This window comes from Rhipicephalus sanguineus, chromosome 9 (genome assembly GCF_013339695.2).
Source record: "Rhipicephalus sanguineus isolate Rsan-2018 chromosome 9, BIME_Rsan_1.4, whole genome shotgun sequence".
NCBI classification, from domain to species: Eukaryota; Metazoa; Arthropoda; class Arachnida; order Ixodida; family Ixodidae; genus Rhipicephalus; species Rhipicephalus sanguineus.
In genome coordinates, this window is record NC_051184.2 from 42,934,370 (window position 1) to 42,957,459 (window position 23,090).

The 23,090-nt window shown below is 47.3% G+C and overlaps 1 protein-coding gene across 1 annotated transcript in view; it reads left to right on the plus strand.

Annotated features, from left to right (window-relative positions):
- LOC119405054 (ATP-binding cassette sub-family G member 8) overlaps positions 1-23,090 on the plus strand; it is a 351,665-nt gene that overhangs the window by 287,436 nt on the left and 41,139 nt on the right. The window contains exon 3 of the mRNA XM_049419193.1: positions 19,429-19,599. Within this exon, the coding sequence (XP_049275150.1) occupies positions 19,429-19,599 (171 nt within the window). The remainder of the gene's footprint in view (positions 1-19,428; positions 19,600-23,090) is intronic.

Below are 23,090 nucleotides of genomic sequence, written 5' to 3' on the forward strand. Positions count from 1 at the left end.
CTCTTGTGATTGGCTAGATGGTAGCCAGCACCTACACTCGGTACTTCCGCTAATACGTCTGTAATATATATATATAAGGGAAGAAGAATTCCAGTAGGCAACTACAGCATTCGAACAAGATCGAACGAAGGTAACGTTGACGTCATAAGAGGGATCATCCTGTGTTAGTCATCTGTAGTCAACATTTACCGTCTTTCAGCCAACGCAAGCCGACACTTGCCAATAGCTAGCACTCACTGGACAAAGTTAACTGTCATTTAGCCATAGTTAGCCAAGACTAGTCTTAATTTAGCCAACTTTAACTAGCACTATAACCGACCCGCCGCGGTGGTCTAGTGGTTATGGCGCTCGACTGCTGACCTGAAGGTCGCGGGATCGAATCTCAGCCGCGAAGGCCGCATCTCGATGGACGTTCGCATTATTTACACGATGCGTTAGGGTATTTGCGATTCAATTTCGGGATCATCAGACAGAAAACTACTAATCAAAGCAAAAATGTCCCAAACAAAAATTTTGCTGTCAGTGCTCCTTTAAGAAACCGCAGGTAGTAGAAATTTCCGGAGCCCTCGCTCATAATCATGTCGTGGCTTAGGCACGTGAAATACCAACAATCATATTATACCACGAGCACTAGCCGATATTGGTAATCATATAGCCAGCAATAACCAACATTCCCCACTGCTATAAAGCTCTGGTATTATACGATTAAATATGGTAGTTGAATTCGTTCATAAATATTCATCCTACTCCGTTACTGAGTGCAGTTGATAGGGGTCCATGAAGACATCTTCTTCAAAAAAAAATATTATTATAATAATAGAGTAAAGCTATTCCCAAGGGGCTGTCCCATTCTAATTCCACGCTCTGGTTGCCCCTACCGGGTATTAGTAAGCCTTTGTCTGGTACTGACGTCACGTTACGAGCAGAGACAAGACCATCTACGTGATTGCAGCGGCTGTCGCCTCGTCTGATGTAAGGGGATATCTGCCTGCATGCCACACTGGCGAAGCGCACTGTCGTTGTGTGTGCATTCATCAGCTTGCAAGCTTTCTTTCCGTGCAGACGAGCTGGGACGAATACAGCGTGCCCTGTCGTATGTTCTCTTTTCTTCTTTTTTCGTCGTCTAGCAAGCGTCCATCCATTATGGGACGTTTATACCCGCGTTCGGGGACGCATTCCGCATACAAGCGTGCGCTATCCGGACGCCTTTCAAGGTCGTCTTCGCTCGGTACACTGGAAAAAAAAAAAGAAGAGGGGCTCTGTGCCGACATATCCATTATGTGAGAACGTTTTCCACGCGAATAAAGATGAGCGAGCGAATGAGTCCCCTGTCTGCGCAAGCGTGCGTGTGTGCATGCCGGGAATGCCGCCTTTTTTCCAATGCCTGTCCTCAATGGCTCGGTACTGGTACGCTCGTATTGTGTACGAACGTATACTTGTCCGTCGAAATAACGGCTCATAGTCAGTGGACGTTCCTTTAGCCCTGTTTGTTCATTTTCCTCCAACCGCTTTCGCTAATGTTCTCTCGTTCTGCCAGATTTATTTGTCTTGACCGTCGTTTTACGACGCTGTCCTTTATAGCGAGCTCGTTTATCGTCCGCATGGCTTTTGGAGGGCTCGCACTAAAGTTTGCCCGTTCATACGTTTATCGCGTCATCTTACGGTGCCACTTACGGCGCGAGTTTATTAGGTTATTAAGTAATAAGGCGATCGCCGAGGCAGTATGCACGTGTCGTTGAGGATTTCGTTTGAAATGCAGACTTACGCTTTCTTCCTCTTTTTTCTTTCTTTTTTTTTCGACATGTAAGAGGACAATTTCATCTGCTCGCACTGATTCGAACGATGTAGCCTAAATCCGAAGCGTAAATGCGATCCACAGCACTTGCAAGGAACGTGTCGTCAGCATTTTATTTCTTTATTTTTTGTTAATTTCGTGCTGTTACTAACACCTGCGCATACTGATACACCATGGCTCAAACTTTTGACCATTTTAGCTGATACAATTACTCTAACTATATTGCCACGCGCGCTTCTTTTCCTATTTTTATGTACTTGCCCGTTACACATGTAACTACTGCCTTGCGCAAACCGTGCCCTATTGTCTGGGAACCTTCCCGGTAATTTTAGAATCTTCCAATAATGTTTCGCGCACTACGTGAACAAAAGAGTTCATTTTGCAACTAACCCGGCCACCAACGATAACGCTGGAATCTTGGATGCCACATGTATAAATGCCGACCCGCTTTACCGCTGATCAGGTTACTGACGACCGGCGTCTGTGCTTGCGGTTTTCGCTGCACTTTCATTGTTACTTCTTTTACTGGGCACAAGCTCGCTCAATAATGCTTTTCATCTTTATCGGCTGCATTTGGTTTCTTCCCCGTCACAACAACGTGACAATATAAGCCTAGCTGTTTTTTTTTTGCTTTGCTTTTTTTTTAAACCGTGCGTTATGATTATGGGGCACGCCATAGCTGGGGACTCAGGATCAGTTCTAACCACCTGTGGTTCCTTACCGTGCACCTAAATCTCAAGACACTGGTGTTCTTGCGTTTGCGTTTTTGCGTTGGCCGGCAATCGAACCTGCATCCTCGACATTAGTAGCGCATCACCTTCGTTACTACGTTACTGCTGCGACTGTACGCTGTAAGTCTTTCTTTATTTACTGTAGTTTTCTTTTAAAATTACAGTTAATTTGCGATCCACAGCGCAGCGCCATCGGCATTGTTGACTAGAGGGCAACAGCCTTACGATCATCCTTATTATTGCTAATAATGCACCGCTTGTAATTGGTGCGGAAAGGAGTATTATAAATAGGTATACGTTTTAGGAAACTTGATTCCGACCGCTTCATCTCAGTCACGGTTGCAAGAAAATCAACAATAAATAAATAAATAAATAAATCGCACGCCCGTGACAAGGCGCTCCTGATGCCAGAGGGAACCGATAATGATGACAAATGACGAAATTCGAAACCCGCGAAAGCTGCAGAAGAAACGTGAAAAAGGTATTCGATGCAAAAGCTAAAAAATAAAGGCAAAAGAAAAGAAACGAATAACGCCGACACTCAGGCTTGGATATCAGTGCCTCGTTTACGGAAACAGCGGCAGTTTATCTATCAACTGCTGAGATTTGAACGGGTTGCTGTTGCAGCTCACTGCCCTTGAACAATGACGTCATAAATTTCACACGCCTTGCTTCTTTAAGCATGGCACCGCTCGTACTATTACAGCAATTACATACAGTCCCTTTCCATTATCCCATGTAAAAAAAGATAAAGCGTTACTCTTATAATCTCGTTTCAGAAGTGGAATAAGACCGGATTCACGTTTCAGGAATGACGGTATCGCGCTTGCCAGAGGCGCCCGTGGGGAACATTTCCTGTCGAAAGCTCTCAGACCAATACAGAGAAGCAAGGCAGTGAGCACTAACTACCACTGTAGTTTTAATTACGCTAGTCACTAACTACTACCCTTACGCGGTGACCGCGTGGATCTGTACCTTCAACCTTCGTAAGTTGACGGGAATGTAACTTGATGAAACGCATGTAATGATTCTCGCGTAAGAAATAATCCGCATATCCCCTGAACGGATTATCGTCAAGACGTGTGAATACACTGCCATGTTTGCGTATTCACTTCCCTGTGCACGTTCTGTGCCCCTGAAGAATCAACTCTAATCCGTAAATCCGCGCCCGGCTCCTATAGAGAAGTCTTTCAGGGCTCCATCTTGGATGTTTGACGGTGGAAGAAGTGGAATTCTTGTCGTCATCTCTGTCACCATTGTAGTAATCCGTACTGCCATTATCAATGTCACCAGCCAGTTCACGTACAGTTCAGGAGGAATAACTTTATAAATGATCGTAATCTTTTTTGTATCGCGTCAGCTACCCTCATATTTCTAAATTCAATCACGCCACATGGTCTGGTGAAACCTGGCTGCGGTGGACCTATGCTCCTCCTAATACTCCCCCATTGGTTGCTCCCTCATTGGTTGCTCCCCCATTGGTGGGGCAGGTTAGATGCGTAGATGAGATAAAGAAGTTTGCGGGGATATCGCGGCAGCAGCAAGCACACGACCAAGTTGATTAGAGAAACACGGGAGAGGCCTCTGGCCTGTAGAGGGCGTGGTCAGGCTGATGATGATGATGCTGATAATGATGCTGATCACGAAGAAGATGAATGGAGAACCCTGCGCAGGCCCCATGACTACTACAGTGTAGGTCCCAAATACGGAGCCATGCGTGTTAATGTTCTTGCGCATCCCTCCTGTTGCAATGTTGTGTGGTTACGGGACATGATTTCTGGTGTCTAGCGACGCCATTTCCGCTTTTGAAATACTTTTTTTAATGCTAGAATGCAAGCAGAACAAAAAAAATTAGCCAAACTTGCACTAAGTCGTGAAAGGCTGGGTCGCCGCAGAGCTGGTGGGTATACCTATAGCTCTTCCTGGCTTGGCTAGGATTTCACTCCGGAACAGTAGCGCAAAGAAGCACACGGACGACGACAGAGCAAGACGGCACAGAGTCGCCGTCCGTGTGCTTCCTTGCGCTACTGTTCCGGAATATGCACTACCAACTAGGCTATCAGTCTCTCGTTTTGCAGGATTTTACCCTCTCACCTCTCTCTTTCCCGTCCCTTGCTATGCTTTACTGGTGGTGGTGGTGGTGGTGATGATGATGTTGCAGCAGGCGGGGTGAGCCTGGCCTGCATGGCCGGCAATTGTTCCGCCTGAGCATCTCCTGAATTGTAGGGGTATGTCACCAAGTGTTGAACAGCCCAGTGTCTCGCAGGTAGACCAACAAAATTGGTTGCACGCTCCTCCTCGTTGCCGCTGGCCCTTCAGGAAAAATGACGTCTTCAAATGTCCGGTGCCTATGACAACCTTTTTGCAAGGTGCGGACCATATCAAACTGCGGGCAAAGCCAAATAAAATGTTCAATGTCCCCGATGTCACCGCAGAAGGCACAAAACGGGGAAGCGTATCGCCCAGTCTTGAATGACCAAGCCGGGGTGTATGCAGAGGGCGGACATCTGTTCCAAAAGTAAGAACTCCTAAAAATTACCAGAACAACATAGATGCGATACGCAATCATTTCAAGGCGATCTACAAGTTTCCACACCAAGCATGTGTAATCCACGGACTTTATGCGGTACAACAGCGTTGTACCGAAGCGACAGCTGTTGTACCGCATAAGAACCGGCTATGCTATACTGCACATGGCTATGCTTGCTCTCATTTTCCTATCTCTTTATTTCGTGTCTCTTTTCTTTCTCTTTCTCACTCTGTCTATTTCTTTCTTTCTCTCTATATTTCTATTTCTTTCTATGTCTGTCTTTCTCTGTGTGTGTGTGTTGTCGTTCTCTCGCCTTCTATATTTTTCTCTCTTTCTTCCCCTTTTTTCTATTTATTTCTCGCTTTCTCTTTCTTCTATCTCTTTCTCTCTCTCTCTGTACTCGTTCTCCCTCCTCACCCTCACTTTCCTTTCCTACCCCCCTTGCTATACTATACTATACAAGGCTATGTTATGCTCTGCTAGCGTGCTTAGATAGCCGAGTGGTTACGACGCTTGCCTTCGTATCGTGGGTCCGCGGGTTCCGATCTCGCCTCGCCAAGACATTTTAAACGCGAAGCATTTCTTAGCGAACCTCTGGCACTTTGAGCGTTTCTATCTACGTATTTATCTATCTATCTAGCCGCGTACGTCTGGGTGCTCTCGTGATCGCCTCCTTAACTTGGTGTAGACCAAAATTAGCATGGGAGGGTAAGAGGACTTGACGAATATGACTGTGCGGTCATGGCATGAATAACGGGAAAATCCTGTTGCGTGCGTCGTCAAACCCTTTCCTCCAGACACGGGTGGCACATACCCGTTTACCACCGGCTGCGGTGTACGGGTATGCGCCACAGGTTATTGACAGTTTATATGTACCCAGGAACGGCGAGAACAGACATTATTAATTTAATTGCGAGAGCGTTAAGAAAAACCGACATCGGCAGCGTTGACCCGACGAATGGAAAGAATAAAAATCAGGATCCAAGCAGGAATCGAACCCAGGCATTCTGCGTGGCAATCAGGTATTCTACCACAAAGCCACGCCAGGTCTGCAAGCTGGTTTGGAAAAACAGCCTATGCAGGCGTAATCGGTGCAACGTCAGTTGTGGTTGTGGTGCTGGGTATCCAATTTTACAAGAAAGCAATAAACACTACATATGTAGACCTACAATACAGGCGTCATATCAAATTAACGCCCGTGATTCCAGTGTTGGCTCCGCTTTTATAGCAGTCTAATAAGCATTACATTTGTGTTCCTATGATTCAGCACGCTATGTTGAAGCATTGCTCGACCCCGGAGGAATACATTAACGAAAGTTACGTATGATATTCACATCATCGCAGCATAAAGTGCACTTAGTCCGCCATAACGGCGCAGTGTCCTCTTCATTTCTTACGAGGCTGGGCGATGGCCTCATGCTGACCGAGGATGATGACAGATTGATTTACAGGCGCTTTGTAGAATAGGCTACGTAGGTCACATACGCCGAGGTAGCCTACGAATACGACAAGAGCCATCCACTGATGGTCAAGCGCCATCCACTGATGTTGGTCTACGTAGCCCTATTCAGGTCTACCAGCCTCAACGGTCTAAGCCTCACCAACTCGATGGGTGACTTCAGATTCCGACATGTCGCCGGCTTTATATAAAGACAACTTGTCGACGAAATGACCGAGGCATCCACGATTTCTAACAGCTGTACTATAACTCATACTTCACTACACATGGACCCCTCGCCACCGCGATCGCGACCGGATCCGATAACAAGTCACGACCAGCGTCTAGTGCTCACTGATCACGGTGATGATGACCTTGTTCAAGAATAACTGTTAGGAACCTCTTCCACACATGCACACGGGTTCGTGAAACGTGCTTGCTTTCTCCACGATAATGGACAAATAAGCACTACATATCAGCTTACCGCTTCTGGTGTTGGTAATACCCACGTTGCCGTTGGCAGCGTTACCCAACTTTAAACAACTGGTTTATAACACATATGCGGATCTTCAGCATATATGTGTGCGTATAAAATTTATACAAATCTTTAGCATCATTTCGTAACGTTTCGCTCAGTAAAAAAAAATTACGCCACAGTCACCTTCCCGCCGCATGCTTCGCATAACATCGACTTCCACGGTACGTGGGATCTGCCGAATTTTTCTTTCGCCAAGAATTTCTCTCTTTCTCTTTCTTTCTATCTCTCTCTCTGTGCTCGTTCTCTCGCCCATTAGAGTTATTGCATCCCACGCCGGCCAAATCGTCGTACGTGTTCTGGGAGCGAACCAGAAGAGGAAGAAGAGAGCGGGTGCCGGTTCAGAATGACGATAATTTTTTATCTACGTCACACGGCGAGCCTTTAGCATAACATTTCTGCTGTAAAAAGTCATTGCTTTTTCACTGCTACTGAGAACTTGTACGTGCGGAAGGACCTTAGCCAGTCAGAGTCAATCCGCAAGCTTTCGTCTTCTTGCGTCAGTGTGCCCTCGGCTTACCTGCATCAATGTGAAATCAGCTACTTGTTAAAAGCGTGACACTGCTTAACTGACGCATGTGACGGGATGACTTCTTTTCTATCTCTGCGAAGATGCTATGTTTTTATTGGTCTTCTGCGCGAAGCTTCTGTATATATTGCATTTACCATCAATAAACCAGGGATTGTAAGTTCAGCGCCCTGTCTTTCGTTCTATCCCCGTCCCGTCTCTATAGCGCTGTTTGTTCCCGTCTTGATGATGTATCAACCAGCCCAGTTAGGTGCACTCCTGCAGTTAAACAATCCAATGTGTGCCTGAATAAGCTGCGATAAAGAAAATATATTTACCGCATTATTCGGAAGCATGCTAGGTTCTCCTCTGGGACCATAATAAACCTCGGCTGCACCCAACTAACCATAAAAGGGGCACGGACCACCGCGGCGGCGCCAGGCCAACTATATAACGGCATCTGGTGCCCGCATAAGGTGCACGACACATCGCTCTTCGGACCACTGCGATGCAAGCGGGAGAAAGGAAGGGGCGCGAAGGTCGTCTATGTTTCACGTTTCAAACGACCCCCGGGCGAGGCTATCCGACGAGACAATGCTTCCAGCGACCGCTGCACCCTTGACAGAGCAGGTCTGGCGAACTTTCGTGGTCCGTGAGGTCGTAAGTTCTTGTTGCACGCTGCGCGAGCTCTGTTCGAATAAAAGAAAGGGTTCGCCGAGAAGTCGTTGACGAGCGTCTCTCGTCTCATTTTTTTCTTTGTTTGTTTGTTGACTTGCCTCTCACTCGCAACTGTCCTTGTAGGCGATGTAAGAAAACCGAGGGGGTGTATAGTACGGCGGGGCCGAGTCGAAGGTTAAGGTCTCCCATGAAGCCGGCCCCTTCTTCGTGCTGCTTGCTACGGGTCTCATCTTTTTGTCGTTGGGGGCCGCGGAGTAACGCCGCGAGTCCGACGAAGATATAGAGACCAGTGGTCGAAGGTCCCTTTTTGTTCCAGTCAGCGTACATATTCGTTTACGTGTTTAGTTTGCCGTCAAGGATGGCTGTAGGGCCGATTGGTTGCAGTTCGGGTCAGGGTCCCCCTTTTTTTTCTTTCCTTCTTTATCTGTTCGCTGCTACATGCCTGCAATCACCGTTTGTCATCCTTGTTGGCTTTGCCCTGATGCCCGTATCGAATTCGGTGTGCTCGGCGCGTACGTATTGATCGCCATGACGCGACCCCTTGGGACGAAGTCTTCGATGAGGTGAAAGCGATGTGCTGCGAGAAAAAAGGAGGACGCAGATGTGCGAAGCTAAGCAATTTTCTTTCGCTTTGTCTTCGGGAAAAGCGTCTTTGTTGCGGTTAGTACAGTGCCTTTCTTTTTTCTTCTGTTCGAACGCGAGACTCACGCAATTGGAACGAACATTCGTTACACTCAACTTCTTCTGTTGGAGTCTTGAGTTTGAACGCATCGCTTTGGGTGGGCGCCATAGCCGTGCGGTTCTCCATTAGGTGTGGCCAAGTTTCACCACAGTGATCCCCCCCCCTCCCCGCCTTACTGGTCAAATCTGAAGGGAAACAAGCTTCGCAATGGATAAAAAAATGAAAGTGGAGCAATGACGTGCTTTTCACAAAAGCCTGCCTTTGGTCCTCGGCTTTCCGGCGGTAGAGGTATAGTTGACAGTTCAATTGGAATGCAATATCATGGGATCCTCGAGGACCCCTGATATTGCGTTCCCTGATATGATGATCAAGGACCCCTGATATGTTCTACCGAAGATAATGACGGCCGATCGGCAGCCATTATCTTCAAAAACATGCGTGATCACAGCACTGCACTTTGAACAACGGCGGGACACTGGTCCTACTGAGTAAAGGCATGGGACAGACTTGGCGTCTGCCTTCGATGACAAACTATGTGTTGTTACATAGTTTCTAACATTGTTGCAATATTCTTACGAACCCTGTCACAAAAAGCGAACGGAAGAGAGAACTCACCCAGTTGGCCGTGCATACATATATGTGGCCAGAGCCAAGAAATGATCAGATGTACAGAAAAGCAGACACATTAAGCAAGGAAGTACAGTATCCACTAAGACGTCTTCAAAAAAAAAAAAAACGCCTTGCAAAACAAGACCGCCGTACTATTTCTGCGGCGAAGAGCCTACAACATTCGCCGCCTGGCCTTACCCGGGCAGTTTCCGCTGCGAGGTCGTCCTCCTGCAACGATGCTTCGAGTGATGGTCTGACGAGGACCAACCCGCGCGTTAAGTACGGCGTGTCCGATGGTCGTGGCAATATTGGTCGAACGCAATTTCGCCGTCACTCTCTTCACGGTCCGCTTGGCGACACGCAACTTAGCCGAACCCGCGACGCGTATCTTCCTGCCTTCCAAGTTCGGAAAGAAGCGGAACAGGCATCGGATTCTCTCTCTTCCGGGTCAGCGCTGCGGTGCAATCCCTTCTTTCCAGACCCTTCCGCCAAGTGTCTTCGCGTTATTCCGTCTCTGCTAGCAGATCCGCGCGCAGGAACGCATGCAGTGCCTACGCTATGTACTTTCGTTTGCCATTTCCTTTACGTGAGTTTATTTCTTTACGTGCCTTTCACTATTGCAGCGCTGACGCCTCCTCCGTCTTGGCCTTGGGATGGCGCACGGTCCTTCGTGCTTGGTCGGTTCGTTCCGGTTGTCCTGCCCCCCATCCCCCCGCTTACGCACACACGCACACACACACGCATATCTACTCGGCCACCCTTCATTGTACACAACCGTACACGCACGATACAGCGTACAGACCTTCGTCACGCTTACGCCTCCGCTCCGTACCGCAACACCCCACTCCAGCGACGTATCGCTAGAACCCTGCACGGCTGCGAACGCAGCGTCGTGCGCGGAGCAGTGAAGAGCCCTGGTTCATTCATTCATTCATTCATTCGAGTCTAACATTCATAGAGTCTAACTGAAGCTGTGACGGACGCCGTAACGGAAGCTTTCGTACTGACATTAGAAATCACCGTATAGTTTTCCTCGGATAAGGGAACGGCATTACACTGATACATACAGGGACAATTGTTAATATGCCCCCTCTCCCACTGGCTTAACGACTGAGTTGCCAAGCTTGTCCGCGCAGCAAGGGCTATACAAGATTACTGAGTTGTATTCATACCCCGACACCGTACCATCCCTATAAGCAAGTTGCAACACGCTCGGCAAATTCATGCCTCAGCTCAGCTGTGAATGGCAAGTACTGCTCCAGCGGATTTTACCGTACCGCTAGATGTTATTTCCTTTCGCTACAGGGAAGTGTTAGGAACTCCCTATCGGATTTCACCGGCTAAAGCTTATACGTGTTAACCCTCGGCCACTCGGCGAGTGTTACTGCTGTGAGTGTTGCTTGCTTTGTTGTGCACAAGTCTGCCCAAATAAGTAGCTGGTCACAATGTTGCCCGATAAATTTCTGGGCACACGTTCACTCAGTCAGCGCCTCCTCTGTGTTAAATAGTGGATGCGCTGACTCAATCCTTTGTTGACGCCTTGCTTGCTGGGATCTTCACCGTCACACCAACGTGACAGTATCGAACGCAGAGTCGTGGTTTCCGCTGGAGAACCGTTGTTGCCAGCGAGCAGTGCTATCTTGGAGCTTGGCTACACAAGCTCGCTTCGCTATACGCTGCACGTATCTCTAGACGCGAGCGGCATTATCTGTCGTCACTCTCCGAGTTCGTCCTTCGCGCATTCTTCTGCGCTTCATTGAGTCGCGCGTTTTGTGCAGCGATCCGACGCGGCAGCCGAGGTCCCTTTCTTTTTCTTCTTTTTTCTTCGAGGGTTCACAGCCTCATCTCCTCCTGCTTCAAAACTCCCTTTCCCTTATCACCCTTTACCCTCCTCTTTCATCGACCCAACACGCGTCGACCGTTGACGCGCGGAGCGTGACAAGGATGGTGCGAAAGTGTCGCTCTTGCAGCGTACGCACTTCAGTTACTAAATATGCTACCGTTACAGTAACTCTAGTGTGTGCATTATAGAGTTGCTGTATACGCTACCTTTATGTAGCAGAGTTGCGCGTAGGTCTGGATAGCAACCACAGCTATGCGGCAAAGTCGCACTCCGTTTCTGCAGGCGACACGCCTGCCGTGTCGCCGACTGACATGCCTGGCGTGTCGAAGACCGTCGATAAACTTGACTGTCGATAAGTATAGTGTCAATCTAGTTCGCTTCAGCGGTGGCGTCGAGAAATACGAAAATTGGACCGAGCGTCAGCTTCTCCTCAATGCATGGTTGCTGGCGGCGTTTGGAAGACAGACGCGCAACCCTGCTACCTAAAGGTAGCATACGCAGTAACTCTAGTACACACGTTCACTGTCGTTCTCGCTTATATGAAAGTCTCAACATGGACGCTTCAGCGCTTCAAGTTCGAAATTCAAGTTCGAAATTAGCTTGAGGAAATACGCTGGACGTAGTTGAACTACACCCCCCCCCCCCCCACTATTGGCGAGCCCTACGCACGCCTATAACAATGACTGACCAAGCGAGTGGGCGTAGGGTCTGCAGAACATAAGCTTCTAAAAACCTGTTCGAATTTTATTTAATAAATTATATTTACTGCTTTTCGTAGTCTGTGAGAAAGAGAGAGAGAAAGCTCCCTATTGAAAAGCAGAATGATTAGCCTGCGTATTTTCGCTTCTATCAGGTATGTATGTATGTATGTATGTATGTATGTATGTATGTATGTATGTATGTATGTATGTATGTATGTATGTATGTATGTATGTATGTATGTATGTATGTATGTATGTGTGTGTGTGTGTGCGTGTGCGTGCGTGCGTGTGCGTGCGTGCGTGCGTGCGCGCGCGTGTGTGTGTGTGTGTGTGTGTGTGTGTGTGTGTGTGTGTGTGTGTGTGTGTGTGTGTGTGTGTGTACGCGCGCGCGGGTTGGGGGGGGGGGGGGGGTATGGCACTAGAAGAATGTCGACGGAAGAATAATGCAGAAAAAAAGTACAAATCTTGGTGCGCCCACACAGACTTTATGCCAGACGATGAGCTGACTCTATATAAAGGCCCGATGTTGAGCAAGCTACTTCTACAAAGGGACGCTCCAGTTGCCTTACTGCTTAACAAATTTTCTTCCTTGGTTTGGAATTGGCCAATGCGCTTCCGCTCGTTCCGAGAGACTTTCGATTCATTTCTTTCATTATTTTAGTACCGTCTGGTTTTTGTCAGTGTTGCTTGCCGCTTGAGCGGATTTGTCTGTTCCTACAGGCGCACGTCGCGTCTCGTCAATTTACGCTTTTCCCCGTAGTCTTCTTGCTTGGTCAGAGAGGCTAATTTGGTCGGAGCTCTAAAAGGCATTGTCCGTTTCGTACACTCTATAGAGTCTGACAACGCCGTATATTCAGCTCGTTTGTTTCTCCAACACTTTTCGCTGCTCCCTTTTTACCCTCACACATTCGTTTGCCTATTCGCATCGTTTTACCATTTTGCTGCGATTGAACCGATTGTTCCTGTTATTCTTACAGCTTCGTCTGCCTGACTTGCTCGCTCCTTAATTCGCAAACCTTTCTGCTTTTTGCTGGCTTCCCATTCTGACATTGCGTTTGTCTTTCGTTTTCTTGATGCTTTGCATTACAATTACGCTGGACATTCGCTGCAGCTGCGCCTCCGCACAGCCTACGATTTCGGTTTGTCTATTTTTTTCTTGTTCTTTCGTTTCTTTGCCCATTTGCACATCGCCCGGTGAAGTAGTCTGTCCAGTAGTTTTCCCGCTGGTACTGATCTGTGCCGCCTCTGCCAAGGATCCCGCAGTTAAGGCACAGTACTTTTTTAGGGGCGAAGCTCCTTAAGGCGGCACCCGTTCGTCCCTCGTAGTCGTAGTCGTAGTGCGTAACCTGTCTTACGCTTTGACCTCCAAGGTGGTGCCGGTGGGAGATTTTTCCTGTGCGTTGTTGAACAATAAAAAATTCGCAGCGTGCGCGTTAACTAAAAGCCGAATTCTTCTGTCTCTCATTCCCCATTAGCAGCCATTGGCATGTTCCAGTAGGAAACTTTAGTAGAAGTAGAAGTGTAAATGTTAGCTAAAAGCCGACTTCTTCTGTCTCTCATTCCCATAAGCAGCCGTTGTTTACCTCCAAGGTAGTGCCTGGTGAGATTTCTCCTGTGCGTGATTAAACAATAAAAATTTTGTTCAAAACGCCGTTGATCGATGAAATAAACCAACGAAAGACGCCACATGTTTTGTAAAAGCAAAACGAAAGAACGCCAGATGTTTCTAAAGCAAAACGAAAAGACGCCAGCTGCTTAACGAAAGACGCCAGATGTTTTCTAAAGCAATGGTTTTCTAAACAATGAAAATTCACAGCGTACATGTAAAATAAAGTGAGCTGCAAGTCGTCATAACTCATCGAACCTTTAGTATAAACGCGCCCGATCTCACGTCGGTGGTGATGTACTGGCAGAATCCACGGAAGATTCACGGTTTACCGATGAACCTCCGCAGCTTCGCCCACTCATCATCATTCACTCCGTGGATATGCTGTGATTTTTTTTTTCTTTCCTTCTCATCTCCCCTTCTTCCTCGTATCGTGTGTTCAGCATAGTTACGTGCATTGTGGCAGAGGCTGGCGTGGTTTAATTGCGCCGACGTGATCACAAGGCTATGCATGTTGACTCGGACCGCTTGGGTCAAGAGCCACAATCAAGCTATTGGTCACAATAAATATAGTACACGAATGCACTCTAATTCTGTCGTTCAGATCGGTTATTGCTAAAATCACGGTTATATGCATGCACAACGCGGTTAAATTACAATGCATTGCTTTTTGGCGCCTAAACCGACACTCATAACATTGGTATGTTGCGCGGCCGAGCATCAGCTATATATGCACACGTCTCTCGCGCATGAAGTCGAAACAGACGGTACGATTTTCCATCCGATGCGACGTCCGACGCGGCGGTGCGGAAACCGGAATGGTGACCTTTCATCGCATCGGACCGCCACCATTCCGGCTGCCGCACCGCCGCGTTGGACGTCGCATCGGTTGGAAAATCGTACCGTCTGTCTCGGCCTTTATTGCTTCCCATGCATATTGAAAGAATTGAAGGTTTCTAATGAAAGTCTATGCGTACTTTCTAACAATTCTATTTTGCGCGGGCTGTGTTACGTATGTAGCAGTGTAATCCAGCTCGTAAAAACACCTTTTTATGTAAAAAAAATGCGCGGTGTGTTTATTCCGTGCACGAAAGTGTATTTATGTTGTTGTCATGCTGTCATAGTGAAACAGCCATGTAGTGATAGTAAAGAGGTTCTAATGTATAGATTTAGGTACACATTAAAGAACTCCAGGTGGTCGTAACTATTCTGGAGTCCACCACTATACGGCGTGTCTTCTAATCGCATTGTGGCTTTGGCACGTTAACCCCAGAATTCATTTTTTGTTCCCTAATGTAGTTTTTCTCACCGTCCCAACCACTTATCTTCGGATTTATGCTGGCTAAGGAACTAATTTAACTTAAAAACCCGTTCTTTCGTTTCCCGTATTACGCAACTACAAAAAAAACTGGTATTTCGGTCAGCGCCTAAGTGCATGTCATTACTATAGTATTATTTTAAAAAGAGATCTACAATATATTTTCAAAAATGAAAAAGACAACCTTTAGAGTTCTGGTAACATTACTTTTGCAAGAACCACTTCAGGATGTTTCAGAACTTCAGAACATGTTTTCATAAAGAGAAGGATATGGAAGATAATCTGAATACAAAAATAATGTGGTTCTAGTTTTCTTTTTCTTTTTCAGGCTGCCAAAAGGCCCCCGGCTTTAGTTCGCCTGACTCGCGTTTTTCTAGCTCCTGTTCGTCTTTTGCTGATATTCCTAGCGCTAACTGTATAGCTAGATCACTTCTGAAACTTTCAAGCCGACAAACATTTTGCCCTTTCATTTAGTGTTAACTCTTCGAATGCGTTCCGCGCATTAATACAACAAAGTTTGTAAAGGGTGCCTTACCACTCTAAACTGACTTACATTGCTTTTACCTTCCCCTCTTTAACTTCACATCACCATAACTATACCATACCACACTGTAGGAGCTGTTGCTTGATCAAACGTACAATTTTTTTTTCCACATCCATTAGCATTCTCTGTTCGATTCCACTGTGCTCGGTAATCTCATTCGCAGAATCAAAGTTGTTCTGCTGCTGCTTCTTTTTGTGTGTGTATGTTTGTTCCTCGTGGCCGTTTCGCCATTGGCGTCCTCGTGTTCCCTAGCTCCGTACCATCTCACTGGTTCTAGTTTTCTTTCGGGCTTGCCAAAATGCCCCCGGCTCTGGGGGCAGTTCGATTGCCTCGCCATTTCTAGCTACTGGAGCTACTGGAACGATTGCCTCGCTTTTGCCTTATATTCCTAGAGCTAACTACAGCTAGATATCTTCGGTATTGCGTTTCGTGGCCCGGCCAGACACCGACGAGACGAAGAGAGCTTGCAGCCTTTCGATTGGGCTGTGCTTAGTGGTGCCCCCTATAGTCGCGGATGCCTTAACCCTGAGTTAGTGTCCGATTTCGCAAGCTGCAAGCTAGGAGACATGTGGTATATATATATATATATATATATATACGGATCTCTTCTGCTTTTACAGGGTATTCAGACGAATCGGCGGGAAGTTGACTTTCGTTCTCTTTCTCTCTGTTTTTCTTAAAACGCACACAAACGCACGAACGCACGCACACGCACACATGCGCGCGCAATAAACTAGAGAGACACTGTTCGAAGGGGAAAAGACACATGTGCTAAGGCTCGTGCAGATCTGAAAGTACGAATAATTAATAAAGGCATCGGACAGAGTAAAATCGCTGCATAAGTCTTAAGCGGCGCGGAACATTGTTATCGTGATTTACTTAACTAAAAAATATAACCATTTCAAGCGTCGTCGCGATTTTTTATTGAAAAGTTTCAAAGAAAAGAGATTTTGAAGTGTATCTGAAACGAAGAAAGTCGCGAAAGCGGCAAACATCAGCTTAATGACTTATTTCTCTAAGTACTTCGATACATTTTTCTCTTATCGAAACTTGGTTTCAGCGCATAAGGCAGTTACAGTTACATTTTAGTACATCCAGTAACGTAGTAGCAGTAACAATAATAATATTCACACAAAATCTACTTAACGAAGCCATAAGATACGCTAACTACATGGCGTTTGTCAAATACTTGTTCTCTCTCTCTCTCTCTCTCTCTTTGAGTCTATTCTGCCTGAGGCTTCTTCCCAATTTCCGCGGATGCGAATGGAACTAAGTCACGTTCGCATTTTTTTTCCCTTATTTGCAAAGACAACGACAACGACAAGACAACGATTTGCAAAGACAAATACTAACATGCGCGATGTTTGGTTCTTTTTGTACGAAGTGTTCTTTTTTTATCAGTCTTGAACAAAACTATACGCAGTGTCGATCGCGCCGCCGCTTTCGTTTCCCATGTCAACAAAGTGATCGTGTGAAGTCTTCAAAAGTAAATAGGACAAGTTACAGTAAAGAGGAAAGTTAAGTTCAGCTTTGCTTTAACAACGGCAAAAACGGTCGCCCTCAGCTTGACACGACGGGACCGGTAAGTCAGAAAGGACGTAAGAAAGATTGCTGGCGACGCTGTCATGGTAATTCCCGTAGCTGTTCGTCTTCGCTGTGCAATTTTCAACGCGAGACATCCTGCATGGGAAAGTAAACGGGCGTTACAGAGGCAGTTTCTCTTAATAGCTATAACCGACTTCCTGAATGCATTCCAGTCCATTACGCTACCCTCTCTCCTTGAACTGGAAGCAATCGAATTAATCGAACCCACGGAATGAAGCTAAAAGTCGAGCCTTGTCAACTGTAAAAATACAGCTTCAAGCAGGATGGAATACTGGTTTAGTTGGTATGGATTCACCGTGGCTAACAGCACGACTAACGCGGACGAAGAGAAAAAGGCGACACACGAAACAGCTCTTTTTTTTTTACTTTCAACTGAAGTTTAACGGAAGAAAAAACGCAAACATAAATACACGAACTGAGCACCTTGTGACCGACCCGGCCTTTTCCCTTCTCTATAGCCAATCGACTCAAAATACTCTGCGCAACTAAGCATTGTCACTCTAGCGGGAGTACAGACAACAAAAATTAAACGTAACCAGAATAATATGCACGGGGCAGCAGAAGATCCTTATTCCCAATCTAACAAGAAAAATTTCATTACCCACTAAAGCAATGGATAGCTAGCTGACACACTCAGATCCGTTCTTATCGTGTGTTTCCCTTCCTTTCTTCGTCCACGTTAGTCGCGCTGTTAGCCGCGATGAACACGGCTTTCTTTCTGCAGACCGCCGCTATGACGTCATTCCCGTGTCATTCGTTCTTATAATCGGAATGAACTTGCGCGTGGGCGGCGAGCGAGTATATTATGCCTCCCTTGCTTCGCTCGTAAAGCAAGAGGTCTGCGCGATATGCAAGCCGGAAAAAAGAAAAGCCGGAAGACGGGCCAAGACTATATATATATGACGCAACGATAGGCGCAACGGTAATGGGCGTCCATTCTCTGCTCCGTCTTTGCTGACGTCAGCATGGTGGGTGTCCTTACTTCGCGTACCTAACCGACCGCAAGTGCGCGCTCGATACAATACGTTCTGTGCTAGCGTATCTTGTATTAAGGAGTCCACCTACAGCTGAATGCAAAGAATGCGAAGCTCTTTTATAATGTAGTCAAGCTGAAAGGATGTTTTAAACCAAACGAAGCTGCGCCAAGCTTGGGCATTCTTCTGGAAGTCATACGCAAAGATATGCGGACGTCAGTAATTATTTTCTATCACTGTATTCGGCCCCCACCTCCCGTTTTTTCTTTTTTTTTAGGATCTAGCGTTCCTCTTCGCCACAATAAGTGTAACTTTGTTTAGTTGTCTTTTTTTGGTTATTGCGAGGACAGTAATAATATGACGCTGCCGTTTTCGCGTTTCTAACATTCCACTGGGAAATTCCGCTGATATTTCTCTTGCTTGTGTCTCACTAGGTCGCATCTCGCAAAGAAAACGAGCCCTTGATCCATTCTTTCATTCCATGCACGAGTAGTTATACGCGACTTAAAAACAATAAAAACAGCGACCAAACAATATTTCAATGGAAAGACTGTGGTACTGCAGAGCGCACTTAAAAGTGGCAATATTGCAGGGACCGTTGACAGCCCGTGATATGCGTGTTGTAATACGTGAACCTGCTGCTTCATACTTAACGCGAATAGCAGAAACCGCGAAAAGATGGAATATGTCTTGAGCAGGAGCCATCGTTCTCATATTTCGCGCCACTAGCGGCCTCATCCTTTCTTCCAAGTCGCGTTTCACCGTACGGTGGCGCCATCGGGCGAAAGACGCGGCAGGCAGCTTCGGTGGCGGGTTTGACGTGGGTTTTCGAATAGCGCATTTCAACGTGACCTCGTGAAATTTTACGCGTGTAAGCGTATGTATGGTTTACAGTTAAAAGCAGACACTTTTTCCCGATTTGCTGTATGGCAAACAAACAAAAAATAGGAGTATCTTTCAGGGGCGTAGCCAGAAATTTGTTTCGGGGAGGGGGGCTCAACTATACTTTAGGCATGTTCGTGCGTGCGTGTATATATACCCAAGAAAAATTGAAAATCTTCGGGGGGGGGGGGGAGGTTATTATGCGCGAACTGAAGATGTTCAACGGCGCTGTGATGACAAATGCACGTTGCAACATCGGGTGCAACGGGCGTTTGTCATCACAGCGCCGTTGAACACATTGATTGATTGATTGATTGATTGATTGATTGATTGATTGATTGATTGATTGATTGATTGATTGATTGATTGATTGATTGATTGATTGATTGATTGATTGATTGATTGATTGATTGATTGATTGATTGATTGATTGGTCTTTTCAATCGCAGACACTTCCATACAGCCGGCCGTCGAGCCGTGGTGCGCAGAGCTTGGGACCGGGCGAACTCGAGCAGCATCGATACCATCCGCCACCGGAGGCGTTCGATCAGCAGGACCCGCTCTTCCCGTCCACGCCGGAGCCCGCTCCACTGCCACAGGAACAGCAACCTTCTCCTCCGGTACGTACGTGGTTGGCACGTGCAATTATACGTAGAGCTTGTAGGAAGGAACTAACAGAAACGCAGAAGGCAGGGAGGTTAACCAGAAACGCTTCCAGTTGGCTACCCTACACTGGAGGATTGGGGAAAGGGAGCAGAAAGATGAGAGAGAGAAGAAAACGAAATGCAGTTCCACCACTGTGAAAATATGAGGAAGTGCGTAGCATGGGCCACCCAGCGATTCCTGTTCGCAGAGTTCCCACTGCTCCGTTTACCAAAACGTCGATGACGTCAATGTTTGAGGTAAGCATGTAGGGTTTCCCCGGCACCGAATAGAATCTTGTTTGGGAGATTCGCAAACTCGGTTTGCGACATGCGCGCTACTTTTGGCTGCGCTTTATCGACTTCCTGCTTGCTACGGCAGTTGAGATTCGCGTCGTCTCCAGCGAGTTTCGTCAGGTTGTTTCCCCTTTCAGATGCAGCACCGTAGAGAGCCGGTGAGAGGAGAAATCGTGCGCTCTGCGAGGCGGTGGCGCCCTCTCTTGTGCGGCGCCGGAGTCACCCTCGTGTATCCGAAGCTTTTTAATCGATCTTAAGTTAATTATTGCAATTACTTCTTGGTTATTTCTGTTAATTATATTATTTAGACCTTGTTCGTTCATTTAAACTTGTTTTTGAATATTGCTAGCCTTGTTATGGCCTGTCATTGAGCGCTTTACTGTAAGCGTGACCACGCCACATCAGATCCTTGGATGGACGACAAGCCAGGTCCCCTAAAGTGCTACACACTTAAAATGAAAAAAATAAAAGGCAGGGAATTCACTGAAGCGTGCGCGACTGCACCACAAGTTACAGAGGTGTTCGCACAAGCCCGTCGTCCTCAAAAAGCACAAGAGTGCCTTCACTGCCTTGTGGACCGACGAGAGATTGGGACGGTGTTGTAGCAGTACCTGCACGGAAAGTGGCCGATCGTCCGGTCTTCGCAGTGCGTTGGAAAATACTTGTTCTCCGATGCATATCGAGGACGGTGGCACAGCAAGTGGTCGATGTTTACTTCGGTGCCGCAAGCATCGCATGCCGCACCGTCAGTCATTCCAATTACCGTTGTATATGCCTTCGTGAAGGCAACTCCCAACCAAATCCGATAGAGAAGCGAAGCTTCGCGTCGTTGAAGGCCGGATGGATGTCGGAGATGCAGTGAGGGGTTCAATTGATGTAGTCGGATACGTATGCCTTATGTTGAGAGATTTAAATCCATAGTAAAGTTGGGAGCCAACAGACGGAAACATTGTGAGAGAGAGAAAGAGAGAGGGGGGGTGAATGAATGAAAGGCAGGAAAGTTAACTTGACTCGGCCCAGTTTGCCATCCTATCAGGGGCGTAGCCAGGGAGGGGGGGTTAAATTCCCCCCCCCCCCGAAATTTTTCAGTTTAGCCGGCATATATATACACGCGCACATACAAACGCACGCACGAACATACATAACATACGGTTGAAACCCCCCGAAAAAAATTTCTGGCTACGCCCCTGCATCCTATATACGCGTGCGGAGCGCAACGGAGCACTTGCATCGGTCGACTTCAATTACCCAAGAAGGGCTCGTATGGCTTTCTTGGCTGATGAGCTGTGAGAGGCCTGGCGAAAATCTCTTCCCAAAACCTTTTCTTTCGTAAAAGGCCGATCACTAGCTGTGTAGAGTAAGAGCTGCATAAACACGAGTCAGGCGCCTCAGACAGCACGGCCAATCCTTCGATAGGCGGTCCTGTATGTCTCTGGAAGAGGAGGCCTAGTGTAGTATTGCTTTACCCTTGAAAGCTATAACCCGCCAACGACGACAGGACGTCTTTGACAAAGATAGGTCTATATACCTATTGAGACGTCGCTTGAGGCAGATGACCCCTGGGTGTGCATTGCTGCGTCACCTACCGTGATGCGGCGGGTGTTGAGGCTATCGGCCGCGGCCTCCGCGATTAGATCCGGCAACGGCACGTTGTCTAAACGCACCGTCGCTAATCGCCGAGGCCGATAGCCTCAACATCCGCCTCATCACGGTAGGTGACGCAACAATGCAGTTTTCCGTCGCTCCGCCACGCGCTGCAGTTCCCGCAAACTTTTGCGGCCGACAGTACAACTTTTATTCCGTTGTAGCGCTTGAATCACTCATATAAAGGGAGCGCCCACCAATTTACAAATGTGTCGTCGGTTACGTTTGCGATGCGACGTTAAAAGAGCAGCAGTCGTGATTTTTTCGGGATCGATGGATGTCGATGAAATTCGCCCAGTATACGTTGCACTGGTTATAACTCGATGATGCCGCCTGTCAGGTCGCACCCTGTAGCTGGCCCCTTTTAAACGTATATGTGCTCGCCTGTCCGCCTTTCCGTGCTACCAATGCTGCTCTACCCTCACTTTTCCAATGACGTCATGGTCGGTCGGGGCACTGCACAGGAGAGGGGTAAACGTTGCAAATTGTCACTAGAAGAGTAGAAGACCGACCTTTACAGACATTCAACTTATATTCGTCGAGGCCGTGCACTGCAGGGTTTCGAAGCCAACTCTATATGCGATGATGGCAAATATTCGTTGTAAATATTTGTGCACAAAAGGTTGAGGCGCGGCTTTACTATCACAAACATCATTGACCAGCGGAGCTGAGAGAACGCCTTGGCAAAGTTGTGCAAAGCTAGGCGAAGAAAAGCGTTATTTAGCGAAGCAGGATGAAAGCTAATCAAGGTTCCTCCTCTCCCTCGCCTATCTTTCCCTGCCTTGACGCTCCATTGCCTCATGGTGTAATAGCGCAAAAAAAAATGGACTAGAGCCCTTGGAACACCATGAACCATTACCAACTGACGCAGCTTACCACGCCTTCGCTCCATTGCTTTATACAGTTTACCCTCAGTTACCCTTTCAGTTACCATTTCACTCGCCCTTTCACTTACACTTTGCCCTTTCCTCACCCTCTCTATACTAGGCTTATGCTATGCTTTCCCTCTCGCTATGCAGTTGCTCCCTCTCCCGACTTGGCTATGTTGCGAACATCGCTACGCACGGGCCCTGCTCGACTTTAACTGCTCTGCTGTAAAAATATGAATAAATGCATTTATGGGGTGTTGCAAACGCGTGTAGACAGGCGAGCACACGTACAGTCGCAGCAGAAAAAGATTACCACTTCATATTTGTGGCCGGAGCGTTGAAACCGCGACACGAGTCCACGAGGCGCTATTTCCGAGCGCGCCAATACCGAGTGCTAAGCACAGTTCACTCTCCCAAGCGGGGGTGGCCGGCGGGAAGCGACCCATCTTAACGCCCACCTGTTGATGATATCTCACGCGATATATTACGGCAGAATCATGCGCTGCCGTGACTGCGCGCATGAACCTTTTTTTCTTTTCTTTTTTCCTGATGTTGCGAGTAGCTGTTACTTCTGACCAACAATTTGACGACTGCGCTTTCGAAAAGCGGGCTTTACGATGAGTCATTTCCTGCCGGACACTCCCGCCTGAGAAAGTGGAC